The sequence below is a fragment of the Antedon bifida genome, chromosome 3, assembly GCF_963402885.1.
Source record: "Antedon bifida chromosome 3, ecAntBifi1.1, whole genome shotgun sequence".
Lineage (NCBI taxonomy): Eukaryota > Metazoa > Echinodermata > Crinoidea > Comatulida > Antedonidae > Antedon > Antedon bifida.
Genome location: NC_136228.1, coordinates 4,523,541 through 4,536,152, shown reverse-complemented (window position 1 = coordinate 4,536,152; position 12,612 = coordinate 4,523,541). Strand labels below are relative to the sequence as shown.

Here is a 12,612-nt window from a genome sequence, read left to right as displayed (position 1 = left end):
CAAAAACATCGAGAACTAGAATTTAATTCGTCACTTTGACGAATTTTAGGTGATAATTTTTATAATTTTACTGATATTTAATTTTTTAAAAACATGCACGTATGTTAAATATTACTGCAAAATATTGATTTGTGCAATCCTGTGACCTGATATTATGCTTATGGTGCTGATTGGCGCCGATTATGTGTCATAGAATATAATTATGCTCTATACTCTACAGTGTACTGTATATCTATATACAGTGTAACATAGGTGAAATTACGGGAACCACATCATGTTTGAATTTTGAAAAATACTTCTGAAAATACTTCAAAAATATTTCAAACTTCCAGGTATATATGTTAAATATCGGTACTCTATAAAAATTAGTTTCAAGCCATATCAGTTATTTTAATAACTTGCGTTTGTGTCTAAGATAAATACTTATTTAGTGTCCCCGGAGAGTGCACCTATTCATGGAAATATGAAATTAAATATTAAGTCTCCAGTACTAGCCCACCATGGTAGGGCAGAGCTAATAATGAAAATAGAGCCCAGAATTGCACTTATACTTATAACTATACATAATCACCTATGATAATTATGATAATGTTAAAATTTCAACTATCCAGATGCGAATTCAAAATTTTAGGTGGGGTTTTCTACTTTAAAACTCGACTTCGTATATACCTAAGACCTAGCCCGGCGGCGGAATTAGTCTAAGCTTCGAAATTGGTCTAAAAATCGGCATCTTTGCAAATGTTCTATATTTGATCTTATTTAACTCTCCATTATCCCCATACAAAAACCATCGAAGACAAACTATCTGTTTAAAACATGTTTATTCTGGGGATGGTTGCGGCCATACACAGCAACTACCATCAAAGTTTATTCATAACATTTTACAATAGAATATCTGCATGAATCGGACATTTTCGCTACCAATGTAGCAACATTGATTAACAAAATCAAAATTTAACAGTGTGGCGTGTTGACCGCGAATGACTAACAATACCATCTTTCCCACTACACCTGCACAACCATTGCATAACAACGCACGGCATACCAAATCATTTCGTACACCTGCGATGAAAATATAAATTCAATTTATTTTAAAATTGAGGGCGGCAAACATAAAATTTACGAGATCGAAAACAGGTTGAAAAAAAAAATTAAATAAAAAAAAAAGATGTTAAATGTGCTCTCCCTGCCTCAGCACTAAGGCCCTGCCACAGCATTTTGGGGTCGTTTCCAGCACATCACCAGATGCATTGATGTTGTCGCCTCATGATGTGTGGTGGAAAGGGGGACGTATAATTCTGTGAACCCCAAACACAGTGGCCGCATGCCTTTAACTCTATTCCACCGACCAGCGTGGGAATCGAACCCACGACATACGTGTTGTTAACACGACGCTCAGGCGACTGAGCTAACTGATCATTTTGGTTGTTAAAAGGTTAATATGATAGTTATGACGTACTGATGAATTACGTAATACACGTATAAATAGACTATTATCAGCTGTTCAGTCATGTACTACTTTGTGGCCTAACGGGTAATGCTCAGCTTTAGGTGCTCTCAGCTCTAGTAGATTGGGTTCGAACCACTACGGATATTTTTTTTTTGAAATAAAAAAAAAATAAATAAAAAAAAAATAAATAAATAAAATAATGAATATTGTTTTTCTTTTATTTTAAAAGAGAGATATTTTGAGGGTTGTAAATGTCAGGCCTAACACAAGTGGACCTTTTTTTAAATCAGAAACAAAGTTGCATGGCATTATTTTCCATTAAATAGACTGCCATAAAACCTCGAAAAGAAGCCCATGTGCTTCCTTCATTTTTAGCACTCTTCGGTGGGCTTCTTTTCCACATGGAGTTCTTTTCGAGATTACTTTTGCAAACTAAAAGAGGGGAGCTGATAGGTTCCCGGCCGGAAAATGTTTTATTTACATGATTTGAACAATCTTCTAATGTAAAGATTAACAACATCAAAATTTAACATTGTGGCGTGTTGACCGCGAATGACTAACATACCATCTTCCCCATAATACACCTGCACAAACTAATTTGCATAACAACGCGCGGCATATCACACTGTTTAAAATAAAGCTGCAAGGTCTCCGGAAATGACATCTTATTTTTTCAAACATGTATAGGAATCTTCAGTACCCCACCATGCTTGGGGCTGAGCAAAGATAATTTTGAAAAATTGAGCTGCATAGGTTCCCGCCCGAAAAAAAATGGCACTTTACATGATTTTAAATTATATGAAACAAACTATATAAGACTCACCAGGGACACTAGAGCTTGTCATCGGAAAGTGCTCCTATAATTCATTAACGTATGAAATTAAATATTAAGTCTCCAGTACTAGCCCACCATGGTAGGGGCAGAGCTAATAATGAAAATAGAGCCCAGAATTGCACTTATACTTATAACTATACATAATCACCTATGATAATTATGATAATGTTAAAATTTCAACTATCCAGATGCGACTTCAAACATTTTAGGTGGGGTTTTCTACTTTAAAACTCGACTTATTGTATATATTTGAGAGAAAGTGTATTTAAAAAAAAAAAAAAATGTTTATGTATATTAATTTTATTTTAGACAAGTAGCCCTAATTTATTTATATAACTATTTATACTTCAATGTTTAGGGGCTGAACTTGATTAGTTTTAACTATTTTTTAGCCCTCCCTTGATATAATTATTATTATTTGTATATTATTACAATGTTTATAATTTATATTTATGGGTAAATAAACAAAACAAAACAAAACTTCGTATATACCTAAGACCTAGCCCGGCGGCGGAATTAGTCTAAGCTTCGAAATTGGTCTAAAAATCGGCATCTTTGCAAATGTTCTATATTTGATCTTATTTAACTCTCCATTATCCCCATACAAAAACCATCGAAGACAAACTATCTGTTTAAAACATGTTTATTCTGGGGATGGTTGCGGCCATACACAGCAACTACCATCAAAGTTTATTAATAACATTTTACAATAGAATATCTGCATGAATCGGACATTTTCGCTACCAATGTAGCAACATTGATTAACAAAATCAAAATTTAACAGTGTGGCGTGTTGACCGCGAATGACCTAACAATACCATCTTTCCCACTACACCTGCACAACCATTGCATAACAACGCACTTCATACCAAATCATTTTGTACACCTGCGATGAAAATATAAATTCAATTTATTTTAAAATTGAGGGCGGCAAACATAAAATTTACGAGATCGAATACAGGTTGAAAAAAAAAATTAAATAAAAAAAAAGATGTTAAATGTGCTCTCCCTGCCTCAGCACTAAGGCCCTGCCACAGCCTTTTGGGGTCGTTTCCAGCACATCACCAGATGCATTGATGTTGTCGCCTCATGATGTGTGGTGGAAAGGGGGACGTATAATTCTGTGAACCCCAAACACAGTGGCCGCATGCCTTTAACTCTATTCCACCGACCAGCGTGGGAATCGAACCCACGACATACGTGTTGTTAACACGACGCTCAGGCGACTGAGCTAACTGATCATTTTGGTTGTTACAAGGTTAATATGATAGTTATGACGTACTGATGAATTACGTAACACACGTATAAATAGACTATTATCAGCTGTTCAGTCATGTACTACTTTGTGGCCTAACGGGTAATGCTCAGCTTTAGGTGCTCTCAGCTCTAGTAGATTGGGTTCGAACCACTACGGATATTTTTTTTTTTGAAATAAAAAAAAAATAAATAAAAAAAAAATAAATAAATAAAATAATGAATATTGTTTTTCTTTTATTTTAAAAGAGAGATATTTTGAGGGTTGTAAATGTCAGGCCTAACACAAGTGGACCTTTTTTAAATCAGAAACAAAGTTGCATGGCATTATTTTCCATTAAATAGACTGCCATAAAACCTCGAAAAGAAGCCCATGTGCTCCTTCATTTTTAGCACTCTTGGGTGGGCTTCTTTTCCACATGGAGTTCTTTTCGAGATTACTTTTGCAAACTAAAAGAGGGGAGCTGATAGGTTCCCGGCCGGAAAATGTTTTATTTACATGATTTGAACAATCTTCTAATGTAAAGATTAACAACATCAAAATTTAACATTGTGGCGTGTTGACCGCGAATGACTAACATACCATCTTCCCCATAATACACCTGCACAAACTAATTTGCATAACAACGCGCGGCATATCACACTGTTTAAAATAAAGCTGCAAGGTCTCCGGAAATGACATCTTATTTTTTCAAACATGTATAGGAATCTTCAGTACCCCACCATGCTTGGGGCTGAGCAAAGATAATTTTGAAAAATTGAGCTGCATAGGTTCCCGCCCGAAAAAAAATGGCACTTTACATGATTTTAAATTATATGAAACAAACTATATAAGACTCACCAGGGACACTAGAGCTTGTCATCGGAAAGTGCTCCTATAATTCATTAACGTATGAAATTAAATATTAAGTCTCCAGTACTAGCCCACCATGGTAGGGGCAGAGCTAATAATGAAAATAGAGCCCAGAATTGCACTTATACTTATAACTATACATAATCACCTATGATAATTATGATAATGTTAACATTTCAACTATCCAGATGCGACTTCAAAATTTTAGGTGGGGTTTTCTACTTTAAAACTCGACTTCGTATATACCTAAGGCCTAGCCCGGCGGCGGAATTAGTCTAAGCTTCGAAATTGGTCTAAAAATCGGCATCTTTGCAAATGTTCTATATTTGATCTTATTTAACTCTCCATTATCCCCATACAAAAACCATCGAAGACAAACTATCTGTTTAAAACATGTTTATTCTGGGGATGGTTGCGGCCATACACAGCAACTACCATCAAAGTTTATTAATAACATTTTACAATAGAATATCTGCATGAATCGGACATTTTCGCTACCAATGTAGCAACATTGATTAACAAAATCAAAATTTAACAGTGTGGCGTGTTGACCGCGAATGACCTAACAATACCATCTTTCCCACTACACCTGCACAACCATTGCATAACAACGCACTTCATACCAAATCATTTTGTACACCTGCGATGAAAATATAAATTCAATTTATTTTAAAATTGAGGGCGGCAAACATAAAATTTACGAGATCGAATACAGGTTGAAAAAAAAAATTAAATAAAAAAAAAGATGTTAAATGTGCTCTCCCTGCCTCAGCACTAAGGCCCTGCCACAGCCTTTTGGGGTCGTTTCCAGCACATCACCAGATGCATTGATGTTGTCGCCTCATGATGTGTGGTGGAAAGGGGGACGTATAATTCTGTGAACCCCAAACACAGTGGCCGCATGCCTTTAACTCTATTCCACCGACCAGCGTGGGAATCGAACCCACGACATACGTGTTGTTAACACGACGCTCAGGCGACTGAGCTAACTGATCATTTTGGTTGTTACAAGGTTAATATGATAGTTATGACGTACTGATGAATTACGTAACACACGTATAAATAGACTATTATCAGCTGTTCAGTCATGTACTACTTTGTGGCCTAACGGGTAATGCTCAGCTTTAGGTGCTCTCAGCTCTAGTAGATTGGGTTCGAACCACTACGGATATTTTTTTTTTTGAAATAAAAAAAAAATAAATAAAAAATAAATAAATAAAATAATGAATATTGTTTTTCTTTTATTTTAAAAGAGAGATATTTTGAGAGTTGTAAATGTCAGGCCTAACACAAGTGGACCTTTTTTTAAATCAGAAACAAAGTTGCATGGCATTATTTTCCATTAAATAGACTGCCATAAAACCTCGAAAAGAAGCCCATGTGCTCCTTCATTTTTAGCACTCTTGGGTGGGCTTCTTTTCCACATGGAGTTCTTTTCGAGATTACTTTTGCAAACTAAAAGAGGGGAGCTGATAGGTTCCCGGCCGGAAAATGTTTTATTTACATGATTTGAACAATTTTCTAATGTAAAGATTAACAACATCAAAATTTAACAGTGTGGCGTGTTGACCACGAATGACTAACATACCATCTTCCCCATAATACACCTGCACAAACTAATTTGCATAACAACGCACGGCATATCACACTGTTTAAAATAAAGCTGCAAGGTCTCCGGAAATGACATCTTATTTTTTCAAACATGTATAGGAATCTTCAGTACCCCACCATGCTTGGGGCTGAGCAAAGATAATTTTGAAAAATTGAGCTGCATAGGTTCCCGCCCGAAAAAAATGGCACTTTACATGATTTTAAATTATATGAAACAAACTATATAAGACTCACCAGGGACACTAGAGCTTGTCATCGGAAAGTGCTCCTATAATTCATTAACGTATGAAATTAAATATTAAGTCTCCAGTACTAGCCCACCATGGTAGGGGCAGAGCTAATAATGAAAATAGAGCCCAGAATTTCACTTATACTTATAACTATACATAATCACCTATGATAATTATGATAATGTTAAAATTTCAACTATCCAGATGCGACTTCAAAATTTTAGGTGGAGTTTTCTACTTTAAAACTCGACTTCGTATATACCTAAGACCTAACCCGGCGGCGGAATTAGTCTAAGCTTCGAAATTGGTCTAAAAATCGGCATCTTTGCAAATGTTCTATATTTGATCTTATTTAACTCTCCATTATCCCCATACAAAAACCATCGAAGACAAACTATCTGTTTAAAACATGTTTATTCTGGGGATGGTTGCGGCCATACACAGCAACTACCATCAAAGTTTATTAATAACATTTTACAATAGAATATCTGCATGAATCGGACATTTTCGCTACCAATGTAGCAACATTGATTAACAAAATCAAAATTTAACAGTGTGGCGTGTTGACCGCGAATGACTAACAATACCATCTTTCCCACTACACCTGCACAACCATTGCATAACAACGCACGGCATACCAAATCATTTTGTACACCTGCGATGAAAATATAAATTCAATTTATTTTAAAATTGAGGGCGGCAAACATAAAATTTACGACATCGAATACAGGTTGAAAAAAAAAATTAAATTAAAAAAAAGATGTTAAATGTGCTCTCCCTGCCTCAGCACTAAGGCCCTGCCACAGCCTTTTGGGGTCGTTTCCAGCACATCACCAGATGCATTGATGTTGTCGCCTCATGATGTGTGGTGGAAAGGGGGACGTATAATTCTGTGAACCCCTGAGTTCTTTTCTAGATTACTTTTGCAAACTAAAAGAGGGGAGCTGATAGGTTCCCAGCCGGAAAATGTTTTATTTACATGATTTGAACAATCTTCTAATGTAAAAATTAACAACATCAACATTTTAACCTTTTTACTCTGCTAAAGGAAACACAAAGCATATTAGGAGGACTGAGGACGATCAAAGCATATTGATCGAAACGTCGAGAAACTCAACAGTTCTTTTCAGAACATGGTGTACCGCAAACTTTATATCAAAAAGGATTTTTTTTCTTAAATTTATTAAAATTTAGTGACTTTATTTCTATTTTATACCCCTGTGCTCCCCTGGTGGCAAATTGGGTTCAATTGAGCACAGTGTATGAACATACAAAATATATTAAAATGAAGTGATTGGACCAGTTACCGCAGTACTATTTCTATTTCTGAAGTAAATAAAGGCATAAATGGCGCTCCGTAGAGAAGTAGAGAATGCTCCATCGTCAGAATGACGCTCTGAATATACCTCGATGATCTGAGACAAATTGTCAATTGCGCCCCCTAGAGTGTAGTTATTTTCCAACAGTTATTTCTTAAAATTATATTACAGTACCCTACATTATTTTATTACGTACAAATTTAAAATCGCAATTAATGCACAGTTAATATTTAAAGCTTATTATTTTATAATGCCCTACAATGTAACTTTTCTTAATTAAAAATAAAAATTTTTACCGTGTGAGCGAAACAAAGGTGTTTTCTTAATCATTTGCATACAGGAGGGTATATCGATAAGCGGATGTTTTGGGTACTTAGCTGACATTCTATGAAACGAAACGCTGTATTTAATATCTTTTAAAACAAGGTAAGGCTTAAACTATTAGAACATAAATACGTTATGCAATTAAGTCCCAATTCGCCCGTTAAATACCTGGCAATAGGCCTGACTTAATTTACTATCACTAGTGCTAAAGGAGAGGCCTACAACAACAGCTGATCATTTTATGCAACAACCATGACATGAGACGACCGTATCGCAAATTCGAGACGAATTTCAAAATACAGAAATAAAGGTAGTATTATAAAAAGGTTTTTTTTAAAAATAAATCATTCTGATGGAAAATAAAATGGTTTATTCAACTATTACCATTATTATTGTTTAGATGGACAGAGCTTGGATTGTGGTCGTGTCGTCAATGGCATTACTTTTTATGACACTTGGTTTCGTTTATTCATTTGGTGAGCTATATGACCCTATTATGGAAGATTTCAATGCAACTAAGTCTTTTGTAGGTATGTCGTACGTATTGTGGATACGTATAACCAATGCAATCTACCAACAGGATGCTGAGCTAGTTCCGGAGATCAAAGGGTTTATCTGTGGCTGCGACACGATCAGTTCCAGGCCCCCCTCTTAAAAAGACACCGCGCGCCGTGGATATGTATACATAATACAGTACTGTTGGTATTTGTCGCAGCCAGATATAAGATCAAAGGACTGTTACGAGTTCTTATCTTCGCAAGGCGAGCTCAGTGTCCTGTTATTTGATTGCCTTGGTCTAACTGTACTTCCTCACAACATAAGTCTATAGGCCTAAGACTGATTAAGTAAATGAAGTCAAGTAACAGTTTTCTACAGTATAACAATTTATACTTTCATAATACAAACACATATTCAAACAATTTAAAACATGTTTTATTCTACTGTGTACAATAACATATTGCCTCATTCATTTTGCACAGCAAGTGTCGGAGCTGTACAACAGAGTCTGACTTACTTCATAGCTCCAATCGGTAGCCTCATGCTAGAGCACATGGGACACAGACGTACTGTTATACTTGGCCTAATCTTAGGACTGACGGGCTTGGTAGCCTCATCATTTGTACCTTACATGCACCTACTGTATGTCACATTTGGTTTGTTTGGGACCGGAGCGGCAATGATCGTCAATGCTTGTATCAATATTGTCGGCATGCATTTCAGCAATGGGAATTCTAGTCGAGCTTTCGCTGTTGTTTCGGCTGGAATTCCATCTGGTAAGAAAACTTGATCACTAATTGTCTTTTAATCATTAAAATAATACCGTTTTATTGATTCTTTTTGGCATCTTTACTTCAGGTATCAATCTAAAAGTCGGGGGAGCGTCCTCAACCCCACATCCTGATCCCCAACCCAATTTACATCCGCCTTAGGTTCCCACTTCTTTTGGAAACCGCAAGGGCACGCGTAAGCGCAACCGAAAGTAGTTTGACCAATAACGACGCAATGGATCAAAACATCGCAGTGTGATTGGTCAACTCATTTGCGTTGTGATTACGACGTCGTTGCAGCAGCATTGCAAGTGGGGTGTCTTCTGCGAACTTTTTTTACGGCGGCAATGCCATGACACAGTTGTGTTTGAAAGTTACACTGTCTTAATTCACAGTAGGTTAGATAGATATATAAAAAATAGAATTCTACCAGCTTCGTTTGATTATATGGATATTGTTTTGTGGTTAAGTGTTTATACCTTTGTTTACTTAGTTGAATTATAACGACCATGAAATCAAATCCCTTAAAATAACGTTAACTCTTAATTCATAACATCTAAACAAATATTTGTTATAGGTTTTTTAAACATTTGATGTCTACAATATTTATGATATTATTTTCTTTAACAGGTACATTTGTGTTAAACATTTTAGAGGCTTATATTTACCACGTGTACGGTTGGCGGAAATCGTTGTTTGTAATCGCAGGAATCTACCTCGTAATCTCCGTATTAAGTTTGATATCATTTACGCCACCGTCGTCCGGTGCCTGGGGAAAAGAACAAACGAAGAAAAGTAACAAACCCGAACATTCAAAACCGGACCTTCTGAAATATTTACGTATATTTTGTCACCTGAAATTTATATTGTTCGAATTGGGAATTGTTTTATTGGGGTTTTCTATATCGTTCCACTACATAGACTTTGTGAGTATTATGCTTATATCAATGCAATAGTTTTGTTTTGTACTGCATGGTTGGTTGCCATTTGAACCCAACGCTAGGGCGTAAGCGCACCGCAAATCTAATTTGATCACAACGTCGTGGATCATCCGAACTGTTGCTTGAGATTGGTCAACTCACTTGCGTTGCGGCTACTACGTCTTTGCATTGCGGCCAAGTGGGAAATAAGATTTGTCACTCATCAAAAGCCCCTTGATTGTCAGCATACGCTGTTTAGGGTCACCCTCTATAAATAAGGTGTAGGCCTAATAATAATAAATAATAATAATAATAATAAAAAATAATCATTGATTTTATAATTTTAGGTTTCTGTAATAGATAAGATGATTAACGAAAATAGTTCAGGAACAGTAGCAGTGAGTGTGCTTTCGTTCAGTGATCTCCTGGCACTGATAGCGTTAGCATGTCTTGGTAACAGACTGCCAAAAATCAGACGTTATATTCTGCCATTGGTTCTTCTCATACTCAACATTCCATCCACCATCTTGTTTTCCTTTGAGCAGAATGTGTATGCCGTCTATGCAGCCGCTTCTCGTAAGTGATACTTAAACCTGGTTCCCACTAGGACGTAAGCGCAACCAAAGTATTGACCAATCACAACCGTGCGGATAGTCCTTCCTTCAATTGTGATTGGTCAATTGCCTTGTGTTGCGTCCTAGAGTGAGATCTAAGATTTAAGGAAAGGATGCTGGGTATTTAAAAGTATAGGCGTATTCGGAAATTACAATAGCAGTTTCAAAACAATATTATTTATTATAGCCTATTGAAAACATTGTTTTAAATTCTAGTAAGTGGAGTCGCTCGTGGGATCTTGCTTGCAGCTCCGTTTTCGTTGGCCCTGGAGATTTTCGGTGCAGAACATGGAAGCGAATGTTTGACCCACACAATCATGGCTATTGGAATAGGATCACTGACAGGACCAATAGCTCTAAGTAAGTTAATAGGCCTACAGGCGCGTACTAGTTTGTGGACCTAAAGAGTTACGTGACGTAAGCGCAACGAAAGTTCCCCCACTCTAAAGCGTGGTTCCCACTAGCGACGCAACGCAAGGACGTAACGCAACGCAAGTGAATTGACCAATCACAAGCGATGGCTTATTCGCTTGTGATTGCTAACAGTCTATAACTTCGCTTGTCATTGGTTAAAACGCTTGCGTTGCGTTTACGTCCTTGCGTTACGTTCTAGTGGGAACCACGCTTTAGGCAAGGACGACGATTTTTGACGACCATTGAATTGATTATTCGAATTGTCGTTTCATTGGTCTCCTTGCGTTACGTCTAGGAGGAACCAAGCTGTATTGCGGCCATGCGTTGTGCCTCCTTGCGTATCGCGTCCAAGAGTAGGCCTAAAGCTTGGTGCCAACTAGCGACGCAACTGAGTGAAATTAAAGCGATGTTTGCAGCACTTTGTAATAACGCAATACAGCACTTTACGTCATACGTCGTTGCGTTCAACGCGTTGTGTTCTAGAAGAAACCACCGTTAAGCAAGCTACTGTGCAGTAATGATACCTAGTAATAATACTGCAATTGTTTCATATTTCTTTTTTCCAATTTCAGGCCTCATATCTGAACGATTCACGTATAGATTTGAATTCATTACATGTGCTATTTCGTCTGGCGTTGGTGCTCTTCTATTTTTTATGGAATCCTGTCTAACCATGAACAAACCAGTAAAGAATGAACCTGCAAGATTTACGAATAAACCTTCATCATATGGCGCAATCAATACATAACACAGAGAGATATGCAGATCATTATTGATTGAAATCGAGCACAAATTTATTGAATTATTGTCTGTTAGGTTTATCTATGAAATTGTGAAATTAATACATAACTATGTGAATACCGTAATTCGAATAAAGCAATTTGGTTAAAATGTTTTATTGAAATTTTTAATAAATGTGAATCTGGGCATATTTTAATATTACAATTTCTAGTATAGTATGCTCACTTTACTCCAGTGGGTATACTCCACACACCAACCAACGACCACACTACAACCAATGAACGACCAAAGTACAATATTGAACCGAAGATTCGCTGTCCTACGATTTTTTAATTTCGCGGCGCTCGTCTGCTTCGATAAGTTAATATCAAATTGTTGCTCTCCATATAAAAGGCTTCAACCCAAAATTACTCAAGTGTAAAATCTGTTGCACTACGCATGCTCTTTAGTGCTGCGCTAGAGAGGGTGTAGAGCGAAGTTCATTCATAAAAGTGACGGAGTTTGATGCTTATACGTGGCTTGAATTATTGATATTAGCAAAGAATATATATCACAAGAATGAGTATTCCGCGATTTTTGCATGAGAAATTTGTAACAGAGAGCTCCAGAGAGTGATGCCCGCCCTCATAAGGGCGGATGTATACATACTCTAAATAAGACTTGATTTAATAGATATTATACATGTCACATTAAATAGAATTATGATAATATATTTTGCAATTGTAAACTATTTTATAATACATATTTATTAACAAACTAGTGTACATTCACTTTTACAG

At 36.5% G+C, this 12,612-nt stretch overlaps 2 protein-coding genes across 3 annotated transcripts in view; one reads left to right on the top strand and one right to left on the bottom strand.

Annotated features, from left to right (window-relative positions):
- Nucleotides 1-6,394: 6,394 nt before the first annotated feature.
- Nucleotides 6,395-12,612, bottom strand: part of LOC144838754 (microtubule nucleation factor SSNA1-like) — a 204,999-nt gene continuing 198,781 nt past the window's right edge. The window contains exon 4 of the mRNA XM_078694228.1: nt 6,395-6,404. The gene's annotated coding sequence lies outside the window, so the exon portion shown is untranslated. The remainder of the gene's footprint in view (nt 6,405-12,612) is intronic.
- On the top strand, nt 7,847-11,983 carry LOC144837680 (monocarboxylate transporter 2-like). 2 transcript variants are annotated; one of them, XM_078692894.1, is made up of 7 exons: nt 7,847-7,978; nt 8,277-8,406; nt 8,857-9,150; nt 9,775-10,070; nt 10,412-10,640; nt 10,895-11,038; nt 11,665-11,983. In XM_078692894.1, the coding sequence occupies exons 2-7, from the start codon at nt 8,277-8,279 to the stop codon at nt 11,838-11,840; spliced, it is 1,269 nt and encodes a 422-aa protein (XP_078549020.1). In that variant the 5' UTR covers nt 7,847-7,978; the 3' UTR covers nt 11,841-11,983. The 2 variants fall into 2 exon arrangements, with proteins under 2 accessions (XP_078549020.1, XP_078549021.1); XM_078692895.1 differs by lacking the exon at nt 7,847-7,978 and adding an exon at nt 8,035-8,186.

Bases quoted from the DNA above. Each gene is read 5' to 3' on its own strand.
- LOC144837680 (XM_078692894.1), top strand. From the start codon at position 8,277: ATGGACAGAGCTTGGATTGTGGTCGTGTCGTCAATGGCATTACTTTTT. The intron at 10,641-10,894 runs GTAAGTGATACT...TTTAAATTCTAG, and splicing joins CGTCTATGCAGCCGCTTCTC to TAAGTGGAGTCGCTCGTGGG. The intron at 11,039-11,664 runs GTAAGTTAATAG...TTCCAATTTCAG, and splicing joins GACAGGACCAATAGCTCTAA to GCCTCATATCTGAACGATTC.